This window comes from Venturia canescens, chromosome 6 (assembly GCF_019457755.1).
Source record: "Venturia canescens isolate UGA chromosome 6, ASM1945775v1, whole genome shotgun sequence".
In the NCBI taxonomy this organism is placed as follows: Eukaryota; Metazoa; Arthropoda; class Insecta; order Hymenoptera; family Ichneumonidae; genus Venturia; species Venturia canescens.
Window position 1 is genome coordinate 21,987,086 of NC_057426.1, and position 24,319 is coordinate 22,011,404.

The 24,319-nt window shown below is 35.4% G+C and overlaps 1 protein-coding gene across 2 annotated transcripts; it reads left to right on the top strand.

Moving 5' to 3' along the window:
• The first annotated feature begins 5,592 nt into the window (after positions 1–5,592).
• Positions 5,593–13,402, top strand: LOC122412342 (uncharacterized). Of its 2 annotated transcripts, XM_043421813.1 has the most exons (10): positions 5,600–6,328; positions 6,416–6,520; positions 6,606–6,740; positions 7,940–8,074; positions 8,890–9,006; positions 9,126–9,248; positions 9,638–9,769; positions 10,171–12,240; positions 12,327–12,422; positions 12,523–13,402. In XM_043421813.1, the coding sequence occupies exons 1-10, from the start codon at positions 6,193–6,195 to the stop codon at positions 12,771–12,773; spliced, it is 3,300 nt and encodes a 1,099-aa protein (XP_043277748.1). In that variant the 5' UTR covers positions 5,600–6,192; the 3' UTR covers positions 12,774–13,402. The 2 variants fall into 2 exon arrangements, with proteins under 2 accessions (XP_043277749.1, XP_043277748.1); XM_043421814.1 differs by lacking the exons at positions 12,327–12,422; positions 12,523–13,402 and having other exon boundaries at positions 5,593–6,328; positions 10,171–11,694; positions 11,777–12,094.
• The last annotated feature ends 10,917 nt before the right edge of the window (positions 13,403–24,319 follow it).

A 24,319-nucleotide genomic window follows, 5' to 3' on the forward strand; every position in this document is an offset into this window, starting at 1 on the left:
TCCATTAAAAAATTATTGGGAGTCCATTTTTATGTCAAATTGCGTGAAAAGTTCAGAGACGAAAGTCCCGGTAACTGCCGCGATGGTTTTCAATACCTTATAATATGGCAGCTTCAGGGACAAACATAATACAGGTTATAGAGTTTGTCCTGGAAAGTACCGATCCATGCATCGGGGAATCTTCTGTTTTGACATTTTCAGAATTAATAGTCGGATATATTGGAAATATTTATTGGAGTTAAATTGCTGTGTAATGTATCGTGGCACTGGTGGAAGATCAATGCATAGCGAAGAGAACAAAAATGAAAACCCTTTGGTTAGCAGTGTCCCATTACACTCTAGGAAAAACGGTAAAATTACAACATGGGATTATTCAGCAAATTATTATGCACCGGCAAGTAGAATATTTTGTAGGATGACTGAATGGTTTATTAGCAAAAGAAAAATCCTAAAGCTATTTAGGTGCCGAACACTCTTTCTAGAACGACATAGATATGATTGATGAAAGACCCAGAAACGACAGCGATGAGCCATTATGGTTACACAGACATTGCAAGCATATCTAGTCATCCTGCATGACAGAACTCTGCGCAGAGAAATTTGATTATTGAAAACACATGCAACTATCGTGAGAATGTTGTTGCGGCATGAAAGGACATTTTCATATGACTGTGAGGTCATAAAATGAAAACTGTCCCATCCAATTTCTTTAGAGTCAGCGTAAACTTTTTTGCAAGGAAATGCTATCCTTGATAATACACAAATGCTACAGCGGCAGGGTCAAACATTGATGACACATCGGTTGGTCTCTGGATGCTATTTTGCTAATTTATCATTTGACGTCACTGCGAAGAGATCTTTCAGAACTAAAAAGGAATTGGGCTATCACAAAAAAAGTTGTACGAGGAGAAATCAATCATTTATTGGCACAGCGGCAGGTTAACAAGTATAATGAAAGTCACCATGAGTAAGAGCACATATAGCGTGAATCACTTATTTCGATATGAAAAATACACTGCAACAAAACTGAATACATCACGAATAAACGCTCGTTACATTTCTTGTTGGTGTATAAACGAACAGACATAACCGAACGTTAATAGCACTACCCGAGCAATGTTGCAGGTTAGGAACGTTATGTCGATCGCGGAACTTTTCCGAAAGAGAAATGCACGATTTTTTTAGGCCCGGTGAATTTCGAGAGTAAAAACCACCTCTATCGCGTCTCGGGATACGACGTACCAGATTTCCGAGAATTGTCATTACACTTGAGAAGCACGAGATCGCGCAGCAGCGAGTACTATCTTCGGCATTGTAATTACGCGAGTAACACCGACAAGCCCGCCAACCGAAAATAAGCTACAAGCTGCTCATTTTGATCGTTCCGGTGTTGCAAGCGCACAAATATGAATGATTTTTTTCGTAGCACTAAAGCGATCTCCATTAAAAAATGCTTGGGACTACATTTTTATGTCAAATCCCGTGAAAAGTTCAGAGACGAAAGTCCCGGTAACTGCCGCGATGGTTTTGAATACCTTATAACATGGAAGCTTCAGGGACAAACATAATACAGGTTATAAAGTTTGTCCTGGAAAGTACCGATCCATGCATCAGGGAATCTTCTGTTTTGACAGTTTCAGAATTAATAATCGAATATATTGGAAATATTCATTGGAGTTAAATTGCTGGGTAATGTATCGTGGCACTGTTGGAAGATCAATACTTAGCGAAGAGAACAAAAATGAAAACCCTCTGGTTAGCAGTGTCCCATTACACTCTAGGAAAAACTGGAAAATTACAACATGGGCTTATTCAGCAAATTATTATGCACCGGCAAGTAGAATATTTTGGAGGATGACTGAACGGCTTATTAGCAAAAAGAAACTCTTAAAGCAATTTAGGTGACGAACACTCTTTCTAGAGCGACATAGATATTATTGATGAAAGACCCAGAAACGACAGCGATGGGTAATTATCGTAACACAGACATTGCAAGGAAATCTAGTCACCCTGCATGACAGAACTCGGCGCAGACAAATTTGACTATTGAAAACACATGCAGCTATCATAAGAGTGTTGTTGCGGCATGAAAAGACTTTTTCATATGACTGTGAGGTCATAAAATGAAAACTGTCTTATCCAATATCTTTAGAGTCAGCGTAAACTTTTTTGCAAGGAAATGCTATCCTTGATAATACACAAATGTTACAGCGGCAGGGTCAAACATTGATTGACACATCGGTTGGTCTCTGGATGCTATTTTGGTAATTTATCATTTCAGGACACTGCGAAGAGATCTTTCAGAACTGAAAAGGAATTGGGCTATCACAAAAAAAGTTGTACTAGGAGAAATCAATCATTTATTGGCACAGCGGCAGGTTAACAAGTATAATGAAAGTCACCATGAGTAAGAGCACATATAGCGTGAATCACTTATTTCGATATGAAAAATACACTGCAACAAAACTGAATGCATTACGAATAAACGCTCGTTACATTTCTTGTTGGTGTATAAACGAACAGACATAACCGAACGTTAATAGCACTACCCAAGCAATGTTGCAGGTTAGGAACGTTATGTCGATCGCGGAACTTTTCCGAAAGAGAAATGCATGGTTTTTTTAGGCCCGGTGAATTTCGAGAGTAAAAACCACCTCTATCGCGTCTCGGGACACGACGTAGCAGATTTCCGCGAATTGTCATTACACTTGAGAAGCACGAGATCGCGCAGCAGCGAGTACTATCTTCGGCATTGTAATTACGCGGATAACACCGACAAGCCCGCCAACTGAAAATAAGCTACAAGCCGCTCATTTTGATCGTTCCGGTTTTGCAAGCGCTCAAATTTGAATGTTTTTTTTCGAAGCACTAACGCGATCTCCATTAAAAAATTATTTGGACACCATTTTTATGTCAAATCACGTGAAAAGTTCAGAGACGAAAGTCCCGGTAACTGCCGCGATGGTTTTGAATACCTTTTAACATGGCAGCTTCAGGGACAAACATAATACAGGTTATAAAGTTTGTCCTGGAAAGTACCGATCCATGCATCGGGGAATCTTCTGTTTTGACAGTTTCAGAATTAATAATCGAATATATTGGAAATATTTATTGCAGTTAAATTGCTGGGTAATGTATCGTGGCACTGTTGGAAGATCAATACATAGCGAAGAGAACAAAAATGAAAACCCTCTGGTTAGCAGTGTCCCATTACACTCTAGGAAAAACTGTAAAATTGCAACATGCGCTTATTCAGCAAATTATTATGCACCGGCAAGTAGAATATTTCGTCGGATGACTGCATGGTTTATTAGCAAAAAAGAACTCCTAAAGCCATTTAGGTGACGAACACTCTTTCTAGAGCGACATAGATATTATTGATGAAAGACCCAGAAACGACAGCGATGAGCGATTATGGTTACACAGACATTGCAAGGATATCTAGTCATCCTGCATGACAGAACTCGGCGCAGACAAATTTGACTATTGAAAACACATGCAGCTATCATAAGAGTGTTGTTGCGGCATGAAAAGACTTTTTCATATGACTGTGAGGTCATAAAATGAAAACTGTCTTATCCAATATCTTTAGAGTCAGCGTAAACTTTTTTGCAAGGAAATGCTATCCTTGATAATACACAAATGTTACAGCGGCAGGGTCAAACATTGATTGACACATCGGTTGGTCTCTGGATGCTATTTTGGTAATTTATCATTTCAGGACACTGCGAAGAGATCTTTCAGAACTGAAAAGGAATTGGGCTATCACAAAAAAAGTTGTACTAGGAGAAATCAATCATTTATTGGCACAGCGGCAGGTTAACAAGTATAATGAAAGTCACCATGAGTAAGAGCACATATAGCGTGAATCACTTATTTCGATATGAAAAATACACTGCAACAAAACTGAATGCATTACGAATAAACGCTCGTTACATTTCTTGTTGGTGTATAAACGAACAGACATAACCGAACGTTAATAGCACTACCCAAGCAATGTTGCAGGTTAGGAACGTTATGTCGATCGCGGAACTTTTCCGAAAGAGAAATGCATGGTTTTTTTAGGCCCGGTGAATTTCGAGAGTAAAAACCACCTCTATCGCGTCTCGGGATGCGACGTAGCAGATTTCCGAGAAATGTCATTTAACTTGAGAAGCACGAGATCGCGCAGCAGCAAGTACTACCTTCGGCACTGTAATTACGCGAGTAACACCGACAAGCCCGCCAACTGAAAATAAGCTACCAGCTGCTTAGTTTGATCGTTCCGGTGTTGCAAGCGCACAAATATGAATGTTTTTTTTCGTAGCACTAATGCGATCTCCATTAAAAAATTATTGGGATTCCATTTTTATGTCAAATCGCGTGAAAAGTTCAGAGACGAAAGTCCCGGTAACTGCCGCGATGGTTTTGAATACCTTATAACATGGCAGCTTCAGGGACAAACATAATACAGGTTATAGAGTTTGTCCTGGAAAGTACCGATCCATGCATCGGGAAATCTTCTGTTCTGACAGTTTCAGAATTATCACTCGGATATATTGGAAATATTTATTGGAGTTAAATTGCTGTGTAATGTGTCGTGGCACTGGTGGAAGATCAATGCATAGCGAAGAGAACAAAAATGAAAACCCTCTGGTTAGCAGTATCCCATTACACTCTAGGAAAAACTGTAAATTTACAACATGGGATTATTCAGCAAATTATTATGCACCGGCAAGTAGAATAATTTGTAGGATGACTGAATAATTTGTAGGATGACTGAATGGATGACTATTTTAAATATTGATTGGAGTTAATTTGTTGTGTAATGTATCGTATCACTGGTGGAAGATCAATGCATAGCGAAGAGAACAAAAATGAAAACCCTCTGGTTAGCAGTGTCTCATTACACTCTAGGAAAAACTGGAACATGGGCTTATTCAGCAAATTATTATGCACCGGCAAGTAGAATATTTTGTAGGATGACTGAATGGTTTATTAGTAAGAAGGAACTCTTAAAGCCATTTAGGTCACGAACACGTTTTCTAGAGTGACATAGATATTATTGATGAAAGACCCAGAAACGACAGCGATGAGCAATTATGGTTACACAGACATTGCAGGGATATCAAGTCATCCTGCATGACAGTACTCGGCGCAGAGAAATTTGACTATTGAAAACACATGCAACTATCATAAGAGTGTTGTTGCGGCATGAAAAGACTTTTTCATATGACTGTGAGGTCATAAAATGAAAACTGTCTTATCCAATATCTTTAGAGTCAGCGTAAACTTTTTTGCAAGGAAATGCTATCCTTGATAATACACAAATGTTACAGCGGCAGTGTCAAACATTGATTGACACATCGGTTGGTCTCTGCATGCTATTTTGGTAATCAGAACACTTCGAAGAGGACTTTCACTACTGAAAAGGAATTAGGCTTTAAGAAAAAAAGTTTCACTATGGGAAATCAATCATTTATTGCCACAGTGGCAGGTTAACAAGTAAATGAAAGTCGCTATGATTTAGAGAACATTGCATGAATCACTGGGGGAATGGGAATATCATGAAACTAAATCTCCAAGTTGACAAGTACCAGTAACTTCGCTCTATATCACGCGTTGTCGTACACGAAATACACGAGTTCCTCAGCATTCAAATCACTGCATGAATAACTTAGTTGGTTAGGAATGAAGCTGATCACAAATCTCCTACCAAACTTTTACTCTTGCAATTCATTCCGTCTACGTTCTTTTACCTAGTCCTTTAATGCCGTTTGTTATCAAAATGCCGTATAAACGCAGCCATGGTATCTGCATAATCAAACATTATTTTGAATAGATAGTTTGTCCTGGAAACCACCGTTCGATGTAACCGTTTTTTAAACATCACCAGTAAAAAGAATTATCATACCGAATATTATCCTCTTTTTCCATTAAACATATCACGACTTCAAAATCATTCTTTTTCTTTTAAACAGTCTAATCTGTACTGCTCAAATAAAATTCCAATTTATAAATGGTTTTGGCGGCTAACTTCACGGAAGTGTTGTTTACATGTTCTCTCAAATTGGCGGTTCAAATTGGCGGTTTCGTTTCTGCTCAGTCTCCTGTACCCGGTGTCCGCACTTACACGTGATTTCTGATATATTGTTATTCTAAATCAGTTCTGTTTTTATTTTTCTATTTTGAGTATTAGTTGATTTCGTTTCAATGCCGAAATATGCGTTATTGTTGGGATCAGATGACGCGTATTATGTGCGGAAAACCTCATTTCTCAGGCATCACAGTGGCTTAACGTACGAAATAAAAAAACAACGTCTCATGACGAAATTGATCTGCTTCCACGGTAAGTGCACAAATCTTTTTTTTATCATTATTTATTAATTTGTTGATAGCCAAAGTACTAGAATTTCTTAATATTTTTTTATTCTAGCAAAACGAAAAGTTCTTGTTGAGCTCCGCAATAACCTTGTATCAAGTCGACCATCATTGGAACTATCACCTGCTGAAATTACTTCTCAACCTGTTAATAATGAAGGTTACCATTTATTATTTCCTACATTTATAAAAGGCACATATATTGGCCCTTTTTAATGAATTTCACGTTTTTTTTTTGTGTTTAGTCTCTAATATAAATGAGACTAGGTCGAATGGGGAACCAGTGGCCATCGGAGAGGAGTCGATAGATCCGGGTCCAATGATTTGTGATTTCACATCAAGGGACAATGAAATTGAAAGCGATTTTCTTGGGAATGTTGGTGAGTTTCAATGGTCGGAATGTTTTATCAGTAATAGTATTTTCGTTCTGTTATCTATGTGATTGATACGTTCAATCTATATTACGTTTAGTTTCTTGTTTGTTATATATAATTGTTTTAGTTCAATATTTTTATCTTACACTGGTAGATATATATTATTTCTTTTAATTATTCGCATTCTGAGGGTGAACACTTTTAGTTTGCATGATCTATTATCCAGTGTTCTGAGTTACATTCTCGTCTTCCGCAGATATTCAAACCTATTAAAGGATTTGCCGTAAAGAGATATTGTTTTCTGATTAGAGCGTATATTGGGCATCCATTTAGAAAATGTTCCACTGATTTCGGTGGCAACTTATTGTATATTGAGCATAAGACTTTTTCATCCGCTTTTTATGCGCATAAATCGCCCTATATGTAGATAGTAGAGCTCTTATCACACTGGATCTGAATTGTTTTTTCTTTATACAATATTCAGTAACTGTTTCAATTTCTCTAAAATGTTATTTACTGAGATGCCATTTAATTATCCATTGATCCAATTTTCTTTGAAAAATTCCTCAAGTTTGCCAATTTATATAATTATTTTAAACCAATTAAATACTTAATTAATTTTAATACCAATTACTTGAGTTAATTCATTATTAACTTGAACCAATTAAATATAATTACTCATGTCGATATCAGTAAAATCTTGAGTTATCGATTAAGCAAATGCTATCTTCGGAAAACAGTTCGGTCTCATTTCAAGGAATTCCTCCACATGCAATACCGTTTTCCGTCTTTTTCCATAGAAAGATTTTTTTGTATTTGTAGAGCGTGTATTTTTTATTTCTTTCTTAAACTAATGTTCATTGTAAACTTCTCTAGCTATGGCATATGCTCTCTTGTGCCTAAAATTGTAAGTGTTGATATTCCATTTCCGTTCACTAGGATATACAAGCCGTCGCTTTCCCTATCTGTCACATGATCTTAGACAGCTTTACTCTCAATATTATTGCATAATTATCCATTAATTTGACCAGTTTCAGTTTATCATATATACAGCATGTTTCATTAATGCATATTATTGCGGTGTCTTCCCTACGGTGGCTTTACTGGATTGTGTTGTGTTATGTTTTATTTCAATGTTTTGTATCGGAGTACTGTTTTCAAACGATTCTTGTTCTGACGAAATGAATTTTTCTATTTTCGAGCAGGAATAGATACTTTCATCAACGACCAACTGGGTTTCAATGAAGCAGATGAGTTGCAGCGATGTGATTCACCTGAATACCCTGATAAAAGCGAAAAAAACGCTTGTGAAGACGAACAAAATGATTCAAGTCGTACAGGTATGTTATGGAAATACTAATATGAATTTCAGATACAGCGCAAGAAAACTCAAATATATATTGTCAGAAAAGAATAATATTGTTAATCGCAACAGGAGCCCTTCTAAGACTGACAGGATAATATACGTTGTCAAAAATCAACTCAATTACTAAATTTCAATGATTAGCATGAAATAAAACATGATGAAATCATAATAAATATTTCAGCAGGCCGATCTTTGAAAATAATCGATGAATTAGTATTACTCTAAGACATTCAAACATTTACATGCAGTCATGGAAGTTTTGATTTTTTTCATAATAATATTTTTTTTTTCATATTGATATGAGTAGATATTTTTTATACGATGCATGTGAAATCTAGAGTAGCGATAGCAGCTCAAGATGAGTGAATGTCCAAAAGAGTTCGATTCAAGATGTTCCAACTAGTTTCCAACACTTTCATCAATTATTCATTATTCCAATTCTTTCGGCAATTTGAATTTTTATGAAGAATTTGAGCTCGTCCAATTCTAGCCCATGAAAGGTTAATTTGAAGTATAATAACGAGAAATTTGATTTGATACAGATCTATCACAATTTCTCACTCTGTCAAATAGTTTATTTGAGATTACCGAAAAATAAAAAGGAACATTTCATGGTAATAATTCTGTCTGGGTACAAGGACTGTTTCGTATTGCAGCGAATAAGTGTAGGGTAGTCATCTTATTCAATATTGACTGATTCTTTTCGGGGTTAGTTAATAAAATAGAGTAGTGTTTCATCAAATATTGCCTCTGATTGTATTTGAGTTCCATTTTGAAACATGTATGCAGAATCGATGAAATCTGTCGAACAGAAGGAAATCACTCGGACTACGGCAAAACAACCTCAGTTCCTGGAAAAATCGAAGAGTAATGAAGAAATTGAAAATAATTATTCAACGATCAGTGGTATGTCACTTTAGTTGGTAAATGTAATTGCCAACAAAAGCGGAAATATTATTATCAACAACAATTGATTTTGTCGAATTCCGATTTCATTTGTAACAAAATCTCACGATTTTCAACAGAAAACAACAGTTTCGTTGATGATGAAACAGACTTCAATAAAGAAAATGAACTGAATATCTCTCAGACGCGTCATTGGCCAAAAAATTATTGCGAAAGCGTACACAATGATTCAAGAAGTTCAGGTGAGTTTTAATGAAGGAACCATAATATTTCATCCGAGGGATCTTGCAAAAAATGAATGAATTAATGAAAACGAGATGCTATCATCCGGAAATTAGCATCCCAATATAGTGAATGAGAAAAATTGAGGTGACTATCGATACTCCGTGAATAGTTCCAGAGTTCTTGCTTGTTTATATCGTCAGATGCTCTGCCTTGAGAATTTCTCCCTTTTGAGATGATTTTCATTAATAAAAAACTTTACCACGGCTGAATACTAGCATCGTATATAGGTTCCAGCTTACTTAATCGTTTTGAATGATGAATAGAGTCTTCCTGTATGAACTTGATTAGTAGCATAATTTAGTGAAAAAGCATAACGAATGTAATAAACTTTATGATATTCCAACAGATGAGAACAACACCGATGATGTCCAAATGGATTCCCTTGAAGCTAGGGAAGGAAATGAACCTAATACCCCGCAGCCTGATGATTTATCAATAAGTAACAGCGAATTTGACGAAAATTTTCCAAGTAGGGCAGGTGAGTTCTGGTCCTAAAAAATAAAATTTCAGATACCGGATGAAACGACTGAAGTACAAATTAACATATACGATTGAATATGATGCAGGGACATTGTCATGCCGATAAGGTAATTCACGTCAATAAAAATAGCTTTAACGTTTTGTATGAGAGTGCATTCTCTATTGCAATAAAACACGAGCTTCCTATGTATTTTTCTTTCTACTGACGGTTTTTTTGACAATCTTACAGTCATATTTTTATATCAAGCATGATGGGTGCAATTTTTGAAGCATGTAGCCAAGTTATGACAAATTTTAATGTTCATTTGATTCGCTTGAGCCTAAGCAATTGAATTTTGATGTATTTAAGATCCAAAAAATGTATTATTCAAATTTAATAATAAGCGTTTTTTTTCGTAGAAGTAGATGCTCGACCAAACGTAACTGAAAACCGGTTTCCCAGAACTGTATCGTCTGACTCCGAATACAATCCGGATTCTGATCTTGACGGAGTATCGACCGACTCCGAAAACAATGAAAATGTTCATGACGAATTGATGAACACGGCGAGTACTAAAGAAACAGCAGATGATTCATTGGATAGCACAACCAAGCAGACAAATGTATCCAATGATTTGGAAAAGTCACGAGAAGCCCCAATCGATCAGAATTTTCCATTCAATGTTGCAGGCACATCCGCGTGCAACCTGGGAAGTTTAAAAACTGAACTCTCGCGTGGGCCCAAGGGGGATAACAAAAAAAATGTTTGCCTCTATTGTCAAAAACCCCAATCTAAAATCGCGCGGCATTTAGAATTGGTGCACGGAAATGAAACGAAAGTAAAAGAATTTATATCTCTGCCTCCAAATAATAAACAAAGAAAAATGTTGATTGGACTGATACGAAAAAAAGGAAACTTCATAAACATCGATAGAAAGAGAAACAACGATGGGTTAATAGTTCCAGTTCGACGACCTCGAGATCCAACCAAGTGCAGCGGTGAATATTATCGCCCTTGCCCAAAGTGCTTAGGGATGTTTTCAAAGAATAATATAAGACATCACCTTTGCCAAAGTGACGTAACAACGACTAAAGGCATAATGCTGGAAGCAAGACGAGTCGCCGGGCAAGTCCACCCCGAGGCTTCGAAAAAAATGCGCCAGGAGATATTGCCTCGTTTGCAGGACGGTCCAGTTAGCAATGCTGTAAAATTTGATAAGCTTATCGTGCTTTATGGCAATGATATGAGTAGTCGACACCGAAAACAATACTTGGAGTCGATGGTGCGATCAGAATTAAGGCTACTGGGACGGTTTTTACTCGTCATGAAAAAATTGGACAACACTATCGTTGACTTGACTTCGGTATTCGATCCGAAGTACTGGAAACAAATGCTCAAAGCTCTTGACATCATGGGTAAGCTTGATCCGAAGAAAAATATATATGAAACACCGACCGTGCCATTCCAGCTACAAATAACTTTGAGGAAAGTTTGCGATGTACTCATACGAGAAACAATTCAAGATCACGAGGAGGTTAAAAAAAAAAATGCCAAAGATATGTTAAAACTTATGAATCAAGGCTTCGTTAACACAGTCAACAAAACCGTGACTGAATCCCAAGTCGAGCTAAGAAGACAAAAATCAACCAAATTGCCATTAACGTCTGACATTGAAAAACTTTCCACATATTTGGAGGCGAAAATGGATGATTATAGTAAGTTGTTGCAACAATCATTTTCATCCGAAAATTGGCGAACTTTGGCAGAAGTCACTCTTATTTCCATGTTGGTTTACAATCGGAGACGTCCAGGAGAGCTCGAACGAATGTTGAAATTGGACTACGGAAATCTGCAAGGAATAAACGAAGACGATGAAGAATATCAACAGCTTTCGCGTCAAGGTCAAACTTCCGCTCATGAATATGCTCGACTTGAAATACGAGGTAAATTAAACCGTACGGTTCCCGTTTTACTTGATCAACGCATGAAGAAGTGCACAGATCTGATTTTAAAATATTCTAAAAGAGCGGGAGTTGGTTCGAAAAACCCACATGTTTTTGGAATTCCGAGTCAGGACAAACATCGTTTTCCTTTTCTACGAGCCACCATACTTTTACGCCGTTTTGCAACAGACTGTGGTGCGAAGAAACCAGAGTTGTTGCGAGCAACAAATCTACGGAAACATATGGCAACAAAATGTGCAAATATGAATTTGGCATCGAAAGAAACTAATAAGGTTGCCCATTTCTTGGGACACAATCCTAACATTCACACAAATGTCTACCAGCAGCGAAAAACATCGGATATCGTGGTGATGTCGAACTTTCTCAAAACAGCACAAGGTCGCCCAAGTACTTTGGCTGACGAAAAATCTCTCGATTATTCCACCGGTTTGGACACGACAGCTGATACAAATATTTTATCCTCCACGGTAGTCAACACAGACATGATAAATGAGGCAGCGACGAACGATTCCAATGACTCAACTGGTAACATTTTATGCATATTTCAATCAATTAATGAACATTTGCGAACAACAACGGAATCCTGAATATTTTTTTAAAATAATTTTCAGATTATGAAGTTCCGGTTGTTTCCGACATAACTGTAAATAATAAACGGACTCCCAAACGAAAACGAAAGAAAGGTGAACCTGCGAAACATGCACCTCGTAAGTATAAAATATCGAAAATAATAAGTGAGTAAAAAAAATTGATGGCATTAAATTTTGAGTAGCTCGATCCTTATACTGTTTTTAATTTCTGTTGTAGAGAAGAGACGGAGCAATCAGAAAAAGAGATGGAGTGAAGAGGAAATTGCAGCTGTGAGTAAGCACTTCAAGAAGTATTTGCAGTCCGGAACTCTGCCGTCCATGAGTCTTATCAAACAGTTCCAAAAAATAAACAACACTTTGAATGAACGAAAACCAGCAACAATAAAAGTTTGGCTTCATAATCAAATAAAAAAAAACAGACCTGGTATTCTAGGCGGCGAAATAACGGCTAGCGAAGAATCTGACTGAAAAATATTTTTGTTACAATTTTTTTATTTTATGGAGCCCGCTAATTTCCCAAAGTTTAATTTTTGATTTTCGAAACTTTTTTATAGCACGGTTCCTATGGGTTACGGCCAAAAACGTTTTTGATATGATAAAAGTTTTCTCTGAAAAAAAAAGATTTTTTTACGTCTTAAAATACGTAACAGTTCCTCGATACAAACTTCTCAATTGGAATTGGGTAAAAAGACAATTGTTCCCAATCAGCATTATAAATTATAACTTTTATATGTGTAGATAACGAAAAATACTCGTGTGTACTACCTTGTTGCAGTAACCTAAAGAGAGTATATTTTTATTACAAAACTGTTATCGCTGTGATATTTTCGTATAAAGCTACTAATTTGTTGGACAAACACAGTATTACTCGGTTTTGTATGATAAAACAGTGTAACTTTAAACTAAAGAAAGTACATTTCATATGAATTTTCATGTAAGGGAGAAAGTGATACTAATTTGCTAAGAGATCGGAAAGTTTTCGATAAAAAAAATGTGATGATAGTTAAGCTAACAATAATTTTGTTTAAAAAAAAACAAAGCTGTGAACAAAACGAAGTATTAATGTAAGTACGCGTTAATAAAAAAATTGGCAATTTCTAAAATGTGCATTTTTACAAAAAAAAAAAAATATTCCAGAGGTTTCTAGAACACTTAATTCCCCACATTTCTCGATACGTTGACAGTTTCCAGGACAATGTTATTTTTCGAGGTACCGATTTGTTTTCCTATAGTTTCCGGGACATTGTTATGTTTTATAGAATCATTCCGTAATCCGAACATTTCCTGCTTAGTAATTTTTCGACACTTGTTGATACTTTGGTAGTTTCCAGGACAATATTATTTCCAGGGGGAGTCAGTATATTTCGATAGTTTACCGCATGATCATTTTGTGAATCGGTATTCTGTATTATACTAGCTTCATGGACATGATTATTTCGGAGGAATTGCCGGCCACCTTCTATTCTACCATAAATGTGAAATGATTACATCCAGTTGATAAAACCGTGGTCAACTCGATAATTTCCGTACGAAAACGACTCGCGTACTAGTTCAGGAAAACTGCTCGGGAATAAAAATACGCCTTTATAAAAAATCGACGATCAATTTGATGAACGTATTATAATCTATAGTGAGAGAATGTCATACCCTAGAGTGTTTGAGAGTATAGTGCTCCGGTATTTTACTTCAATGGTTCAGAAAAAATACATGCACCGGTCTCATAAATGCCTTCTGTATGCTTGCCGCGTACCCAAGTAAAGCTGGCCTGGAATCTACAAAGATTTATTAACCATGTACCTAGATCTCGAGATAGCGGTGAAATCCAAATGTTTCTGCAGATGTGTCCTGGAATCTACCTGATATTGATCAGTCGGGACTTTCCAGGACAATGATATGTACGTACATTAGAATTTATACCGTCAAATGTACGTACATATGAATGTACGTACATTTGCGTCCCGAAACCTACCGATAAATCGAATTGGCAGTTTCCAGGACGTCCTGGAAAGCACCGCATGTCCTAAAAGCGTTCCAGGACTGTCCCCAAAACTGCCAAATGTCCCGGTAAAGGCCCCCATAAACATAAAAATGTCCCGAAACCCACCGCTGGACCTACATAGAAAAATATAGTCCAGTGCGAATATATTGTCAGTGGCGTGGTTATATATCATGTGTACATAGGTTATATATACGAATAAATACAACAAAAATACACGCAACTGTTAGAATGATATTAGAAACTTTAATTGAATAAATGTTTTTTAATTTATTTCTTGTGTCGTCATTATTTTTAAACATCCCCATATTTTGCTTGATATTCAGTTTGGCTCTGCCCTCTCCGATCCTTTTGTTTTCACCCGCTCAGTTTGCAGCGGATCGATTCATATTATTAATTCGTTCCCTAATATGTGTTCTATAATTTTCTACTCCTTCATGATGATTGTGGTAACATGATTCGAGAGCTTTCTAACCATGATCTTGAATTGCACATTTTGTAAATCAGATTTTCAAAAAAATTCTGGTCTTGGTATAGTGTGTAGTTATTCTTTTCCCATTAGGTCTGTCGAGTGATAAATTTGGAAACTTTTCCAGAAAGCCTTTGGATGCTTTTTTTGCTAATGATATGAAAAGTCGTATCTCAGGAATGTGGTATGCAAACACAAATTTTGATAACAAAACTTATAGAATGACATGTATGTTGAGTATTTCCACTTTGCAAACTACAAATATGGAATTATTATAAAAAAAATTCATTCCGATAAGTCTACTATTGCTCAGTTTTGGATGCGATCAAATATGATGCCTACCAACATCCCCAGAAACTTACTGAGTTGCTGAATGCAATGTGCGCTATGTCATTTTAATGTAACATCATGACTTTTAACAACTTTTCACTATAATACTATAGATTTGGATCATTGAAATACAGCAAAAATCTGCAAACTATAAAATTTATATACTGTGCTATTCATTTTACTTTTCGACTCTCACTGTAACATAAACATAAAGTGAAAAATTCATTACAAAAGTCTTCAGTTGCTCATTTATGGGTGGATTTGAAATTGCTGTCTTCCAAACTCATTGCACAGATACATTGAATCGCAGCAGATACCTGCGAACTTTGAAATTTCTGTGGATAAATATGTGCTAAGTATCACTCCCTATCTTTGATTATGGTAATATGTAATGGAACTTGGTTGAGCAAGTTTTAAAGTGTTTCTTTTCAAATAGTATTGAAGTTTGTATTATTGCGGTATGGAGCGAATACCTTCAAACTTTCATATTTTTGTGTCGCAGCATTTGTGCCAAACATTCAAATTATTTACTCCAATCGTAGCAAGTAATCTGGAAAATTCATCACAAAGGTCTTCAATTTTTCTGAATTTCTTAATTTTTATTTTTCTATTCTATTCTGAATTTTTACATTTCTGAATTCATTTCTAAATTCTCCTGAAATTGTTTTTCTCCAAAACCAATGAAGGTACCTTAAACGTTTTTGAATTCTGTTGCTCTGTTGAATTAAGTACGCTCAATTTTTTTTGCTTTTTTGAGTTCTGACATAATAAATGTTTCCGGGTGCCTTTTTTCGGCCACTGGCATACTTTCGAAATATATTTCATCGGGGGCACGTTTTGGATGACACGAAAATATCTAGATTCAGAATGCAAAAGCAACATTTAAAAATGGACAATTCTGCTGGATTTGTTGTGTCTTGAATTTGATCAATCTTTCCTCTTTTCCTTTCTTTTTTCTAACTTTCTAACGTTATAAGCCGAAAATCATATCTCAGCCCGCAACACGTATTTCGGCATGCTCTTGGGTTGCCAATAAGCATAACATATTAAAGTATAAGGAAAGAAATCGCCAAAGTCCAAGGATAGACCTGTGACGAAATATTTCCAGTACAATTTCGACGAAAAATAGGTCTTTTTTCGTGAAAACCAACGTTATAAGCCGAAAATCATAAATAATTTATAGAAATTGAAACTAAAATCCTATAGTCATCTGAACATAAATAAGGAACTTTCGAGAAAAAAGACGTGATATCAAACCATAAACTTCCCCTAGGAAAAAAAAGGTTGGGACAAGTACATTGAAGGTCCCTCGTTTGCTGATAATTCTATCCATAAAAAAAACTTGAAAAAATTTTTTTTTTTTAATTGTAAAAAAAATTATTTTACAAAAAAAAATACAGAACAATTCGAAAAAAATTTTTCAAATCTTGAAAAAACATTATCTTTGAAAATAACTAATCTGTATCTATTATTTAAAGTGTCAAAAGATTCAAAAAACAAGTAAAAAATAAAAAACCGAAAAATCATGCTTGAAATCATTTTGGAAACCGATGCCTCATTCTTCTTATTTGATTCGAACAACTAAATCAATTGAAAAAATTCCATCTAATTTACGTGCAGCATTAAAATTTATGATATCAATCGGTGGACAAGTATTTTATTAGTAACTCCAAATTTTGACATTATTAAATTCTTCTAAGAAGCTTTTAAATCCAAAAAAATCACATGAAAGCTAGTCATTTGTTACTCTATGATGGCAGAGACTTATAAGAAAATCGATTCTTCTCAGACTTTCAGGATCCTCTGGTATTATTCACAAAATTCGACGTCGATTGGATCGATACAAATTATGTTTAAATATGTGTTAAAAGTACTTGTCCGGCCCATCACTTTTCGTTCAAATTGTTTATCCAAATAAAAATCCGTGCTTGTCTAGAACTGATGAGTCACAAGTATTCATGTAGAGGGAATTGAGAGAATTATCTTCAAGTAATTGTTGCTTAATTGCACTAATTTAATAAAAAACGGAAACAAATTGTTTCGCAATATACAAGGGATATTATTGTGAATCGATAAATGAAAAAAATTGTACATAATACATATGTTTTAGCTTCCAAAATAACTCTCCAGTTTATATTCAATAACGGCAATTTTTACTTCCCACTTATTCTTCCAGCGAACGAATTCCATTCGGAATAAGAACTAACTTATATTATTATTAAGAACATTAAATTAATAATGAATCGCACTTCAACAAATTTTTAACCAGATTATGCCGTACAATTTCGTTTTTTTATGATTGATTTTTTATTGAATGAATAGTGATGGGCCGGACAAGTACTTTTAACACATATTTAAACATAATTTGTATCGATCCAATCGACGTCGAATTTTGTGAATAATACCAGAGGATCCTGAAAGTCTGAGAAGAATCGATTTTCTTATAAGTCTCTGCCATCATAGAGTAACAAATGACTAGCTTTCATGTGATTTTTTTGGATTTAAAAGCTTCTTAGAAGAATTTAATAACATAAAAAAAACTTTAAAAATATTTTCTTTTTAAATGGTCAAAAAAATGATTTTATAAAAAAAAATACAGAACAATTCGAAAAAATTTGCACAAATCTTGAAAAAACATTATCTGTAAAAAAAACTAATCTGTATCTATTTTTTAAAGTGTCAAAAGAATCAAATAACAAGTAAAAAATAAAAAACCGAAAAATCGCGCTTGAAATCATTTTGGAAACCGATGCCTCATTCTTCTTATTTGATTCGAACAGCTAAATCAATTGAAAAAAATTCCATCTATTTTACGTGCAGCATTAAAATTTATTATATCAATTCGAGGCCAAGTATTTTCTAATGAATTGAAAAAAGTTACCACTTGAGTTACATGCAGCACTAAAATTTATGATATCAATCGAAGGACAAGTAATTTATGAGTAACTCCAAATTTCAACATTATGGAATTGTTCTAAGAAGCTTTTAAATCCAAAAAAATCACATGCAAGCTAGTCATTTCTTACTCTATGGTGGCAAAGACTTATAAGAAAATCGATTCTTTTCAGACTTTCAGGAGCTTCTGATATTATTCACAATATTCGACGTCGATTGGATCGATACAAATTATGTTTAAATATGAGTTAAAAGTACTTGTCCGGCCCATCACTATTCATTCAAATAAAAATCAATCATAAAAAAACGAAATTGTACGGCAGAATCCGGTTAAAAATTTATTGACATGGGATTTATTATTAGTTTAATGTTCTTAATAATAGTATAGGTTAGTTATACCGAATGAAATTCGTTCGCTGGAAAAAGTGAGAAGTAAAAATTGCCGTCATTCCAATACCAACTGGGGAGTTATTTTTGGAAGCTTGAACATATTTAATGTGCAAAATTTTTTTTATTTATCGATGCACAATAGCATCCCTTGTATAGTACAGGACAATTCGTTTCCATTCTTATTCAATTAGTGCAATTAAGGGAATATTACTTGAAGATAACTCTCTAAATTCGCTCTGCATGAATATTTGTGCTCGATCAGTTCTAGAGAAGCCCTGATTTTTATTTGAATAAACAATTTTAATGGAAAGTGATGGGCCGGACAAGTACTTTTAACTCATATTTAAACATAATTTGTATCGATCCAATCGACGTCGAATATTGTGAATAATATCAGAAGCTCCTGAAAGTCTGAAAAGAATCGATTTTCTTATAAGTCTTTGCCACCATAGAGTAAGAAATGACTAGCTTGCATGTGATTTTTTTGGATTTAAAAGCTTCTTAGAACAATTCCATAATGTTGAAATTTGGAGTTACTCATAAATTACTTGTCCTTCGATTGATATCATAAATTTTAGTGCTGCATGTAACTCAAGTGGTAACTTTTTTCAATTCATTAGAAAATACTTGGCCTCGAATTGATATAATAAATTTTAATGCTGCACGTAAAATAGATGGAATTTTTTTCAATTGATTTAGCTGTTCGAATCAAATAAGAAGAATGAGGCATCGGTTTCCAAAATGATTACAAGCGCGATTTTTCGGTTTTTTATTTTTTACTTGTTATTTGATTCTTTTGACACTTTAAAAAATAGATACAGATTAGTTTTTTTTACAGATAATGTTTTTTCAAGATTTGTGCAAATTTTTTCGAATTGTTCTGTATTTTTTTTTATAAAATCATTTTTTTGACCATTTAAAAAGAAAATATTTTTAAAGTTTTTTTTATGGATGTATATATTTATCCACAGAAATTTCAGAGTTCGCAGGTATCTGCTGCGGTTCAATGTATCTGCGCAATGAGCTTCGAAGACAGCAATTTCAAATCTATCGATAAATGAGCAACTGAAGACTTTTATAATCAATTTTTTACTTCATATATATGTTACGGTTAGAGTCAAAATGTAAAATGAATGGCACAGTATATAAATTGTATAGTTTGCAGATTTTCGCTGTATTTCAATGATCTGAATCTACAGCATTATAATGAAAAGTTGTCAAAAGTCATGATGTTGCATTAAAATGACATAGCGCACATTGCATTCAGAAATTCTGTATATTTCCATAGATGTTGGCAGGCATGATATTTGATCGTATCCAAAACTGAGCAACTGCAGACTTATCATAATGAATCATTTCACTATTAATTCCACATTTGCAGTTTGCAAAGTGGGAATACTCAACACACATGTCATTTCATAAGTTCTATTGTCAAAATTTGTGTTTACCCACTACATTCCGAAGATACGACTTTTCATATCATCAGAAAAAAGTCTCCAAAGGCTTTCTGGAACAAGTTTCCAAATTTATCACTCGATAGACCAAGTAGAAAAAGAATAACTATACTTATACCAAGACCAGAAATTTTTTTGAAAATCTGATTTACAAAATGTGCAATTCAAGATTATGGTTAGAAACCTCTCGAATTATGTTACCACAATCATCATGAAGAAGGAGTAGAAAATCATAGGACACATATTAGGGAACGAATTAATAATATGTATCGATCCTCTGCAAACTGATGGGGTGAAAACAAGGATCGGAGAGGGCAGAGCCAAACTGAATATCAAGCAAAATATGGGAATGTTTATATATAATGTTGACACAGGAAATAAATTAGAAAACATTTATTCAAGTAAAGTTTCTAATATCATTCTAACAGTTCCGTGTGTTTTTGTTCTATTTATTCGTATGTATAACCTATTTACACATGATATATAACCACGCCAGTGACGATATATTCGCACTGGGCAATATTTTGTAATTTGGTTTAATTGAAGGATTATTTCAGTCAACACTTATTTCCAATCGAACGAAATAATGAAATCTTGAAAAGTTTCGTTGACATATGCATTGCGCATTTTTTATATTCTTTTTCACACACACATCACAGACTACATTTACGCGGCCGCTTTGATACCGGTTTAATATATCACAAATTTTAACAAAATAAATAGTAATATGCACTTCTTTAGATGACGAAAATTATTTTTCTATTTATCCCGCACGCACTTCGTAATGTCGAAACTCTGTTCATGCGATCAAAAACTGACACATGGTTTGTACATATATATATGTATATCGATCGAATTTATGACTGCTGTTACCAGCTGTGCTGCGCCGTGTGCTACGTTATGAAGTTGACGTCAGATTTCCAATCATCAACAACTAATTTCAACAACCAATCACAACGTCTAAAAATGGATGTCGTCAGATCCAACCAATCAGAAACTCGATAGCATCAAAGTGCCTTTGATGGTGTTATACTATAATATACAGACACATAAATTTTTGAATGTGTTGGTAACTTTTGCATAATCTTGAGCCCGTGCAAAGTTTTTTCTCAGCAATTACGCCACCAATAATGCTGTTTTTGGGCTCATTCGATAGAGAATTTCTCAATTAGCTGAAAGTTCAATTTTCAAAGTCGTACATAACTCATAGGCTTCGCAATTAAAGAAAATCACATGCCAATTTTACCCCCACCGCCGCGAATCGTTTTATTCAGAGAAAGTATAGTCTCGGCGAGAGCCTCGGGCCAGCAGACGACAGGGCTGTCAATGTACTTGTCCCGAGACTCTACCGAGTCTCTTGATGTCAAAATTTGGAGTTTTTACTATTTATTCTAAGATTATTATCTCATTATGGTTTCTAGGTTTTCTCTGGATACAACGGGTGTGTAAGTATATTTAATATCTTCTTATAACAATTAATTGGTTGTTTATTAATTAATTACGAATCGATGTTTATTTTATTGATTGATTGCCATTTTCTATTTTCAGGTTCTTCTGGATCCAACGGTGAGTAAATTTCGGGTTGGTAAGTACAATTATTGTTTATTTAATTAATTATTTTGTTGTTTTATAAATATTATTTTGTTCGCAGGATCTCTACGGGTGTTTACAATGATTTGGACGGAGCGCAGCGAAGTTTCATCGGTAAGTGTGCTTTTCTACATATTTTCTTTTATTGTTTAACATTTGACGATTAATTTTTTGTGCGTTTTTCAGGAAGTTTTGTACAGCGTTTTGACGAGGACTGTCGCATCTGGCATGTGCGTGACTTCGCCTAAGAGACTCTTGAGAAGTTTTTTTCTAGAGTCCTTTCTTTTTGCTGGGAAAAACCCTTGAAAAGTTGGAAAGAAAGGGTCGTAAAAAAGGACTCGAGTGAAGGGTCAGGGTTGACGAGTGTCGACGTATGAATTTTGGTAAGTTTGGAAAGCAAAATTATTTAGTTTTGTTTGTGCGTGAATTCGCGTAATTAATTCTTTTGATAGGCTGTACTGTCGCGCTACGCCGGATGAAGATATCGGGTTTCACCTCGCGGATTTTCTGATGACAATAATCAATACGAGGTTTATCCTCTGCGAGTGGGTGAATTATTATTATTTTATTTGTATAAAAATATGCTTTCAGACAGGAAATGCATTTGCAGTTTTTTGTAAATAAGTGTTCCAGAGATTCACCTATGTGAATTTATTTCGTAGCCTAAGCATTATATAAGAAGCGTTTCAGCGAGTCTATGTACATACATGTCCTTACATATCTATTGTAACGTATCGCTCTTGCCGACCCGGCCTGAACGCCGCCACGCGTCGGTTCGAGCTACCTTAATTTCAAAAGGAGCAGGTATGAACGAGACGAGAGACAAGAATTGTGTTGATAAGATAACAAAATGAATTTATTAAACAATACTATTATGTTTTTACAAAATGATACGCGTTTTTTAATTTTAATTATGTTTTTACAAAAATGATACGCGTTTTTTAATTTTAATCTTTGTCTGTCCGCGTTGTTTAACCAAGTCAGGCGAGAGAAGACTCGAAAGACCCGGAAAAACGGAGCGTTTTACTGTATGAAATTGTCGATTGAATTTTCAAATTTGTTTTTGTTTTTGTTTATACAATAAAGAACGCTTTATGGTTTATCGTGCCCCTGCTTATTCTATTGCCTCTCCTTTCCACTTGCATGAGATTTTTCAGACAAAAAAAACAAACAAAAAATAATGAAATTCGCAACACTACTAATTGACAACCGATGTGTCCTGTAATCCTAACCGCTTGACCCTGAATTCTTACGCTTCCTAGAAATTCAAGAGTGTTGTACGCTTTTGTTTTTACAATTTTTTTCAATTTGTGATCGCTTGGATGCTATACAAACTCTAGTCTTACCGCTGCCTCTTGAATCAACGCTTTTATCTGCTTGTTATTTGTTATAATCGATTATAATTTGATTAGATGATTTATCTTGACTTTGGAGTCGTACAATGGTTCAAATGGGGTGCGGATTATTGATTTATTTAATTCTAATGCTAATTAATTCGTTCGACCCAACCAAATCGGATAAATTATGAAACAATTTTGAATTTAATAATAATTAATCATAAAATCATTTATTTACCGCCTCTATTCTCAATAAACCCAAAAATGCTAGGTGGAAAGTTTGTGCTTGACCACGGGCCTCAAACGTCGCCGAATGGCGTCAATGCTCAAAAACACAAGACAGGTTAGGATGTGAACCCCAGACCACGGGCTCGATACGTCGCCGAGTCTCGCCAATGTCCTGAGCATTCACTAGGTTAGGTAATTTTGCCCACGGACCACGGGATCGATACGTCACCGAGTCTCACCAATGCCCCGTGCAGCAAAATTCGGAAATTATAGGTTATGTGGAATGGACCCTGGACTACGGGATCGATACGTCGCCGAGTCTCACCAATACCCCAGGCATCCAAAGGAATAATAGGAAAAAGGATTTTAGGTTATATCAGAATAGAGTGTATTTTTCTATTTGAGTCTGCTAGTTCTTCTAGGAGATCCGAGTTGGTTCTAGAGGTAGGGTGAACTGCCTACCGAATGAGCCGTGCACCGACTCTTATACCCCGTTCCCCACTCTAAATTCTCTCAAACGCCGAATTTCTCAGTTTCGGACGCGTTCTGCGCATTCTTTTGTAACGGGCTTCCCTATTGGCTCGCTGCCTTAATTCGCGCCTTGCTATTGGCTGATCGCTATTTTGCCCGATGCGCCGAATTCCGCTTTGATTAATTTTCCGCTCTACACGACTTAAAAATAATGAAATTTCAATGCCAATTCTTATTGTTTAATTATTTAAGCGATTTGGCTTCATTGTTTTATTTAATATCATTTACTTTAATTTTATTTGAAAAATCGTAAAAAGTCACGTTCGGGTCCTGTAGCCCATCGACGCTTATGCCTGCGCATGCGCTGTGAGCTCGCGTTTCTTTTTATTTGAAACTATACAAATTTGTTACCAATTTTATTCTTTTCATTATTTTCCTCGGATAGCTGCCATTTTTCCCGTCATTTTGACCCTAATTACGTTCATATTAATTAATAAAAGGATTGGGAATAATTGAAAATAAAAATACAATTTTGGTTCGAATTTGGGGCTTGTGGCGCCGTTCAGTGCGTTGCCCGCCGGCTCGCTCGGGCCTTTGTGCCAGTAGCCAAGATGGCCGCCGGTCGGGTCGCACGCCCGTCATCGCGCCGCGATGTTTTTCACATGCGTAGTATCTAGCAGTTCGAGCGGGCTCGGGCCGCTACGCGAGTGTTACGTCTCAAATGCCCCCCAGAACAAAAAGATCTTTGAAACGATGCTTTTTGTTCTCATAAACTCGTTTAAGGAGTCAAAACAAAAAGAAGAAAAAAAAAATACAGAAATTCAAATTCTCGAAAACCGGAGATGGGATTGGGA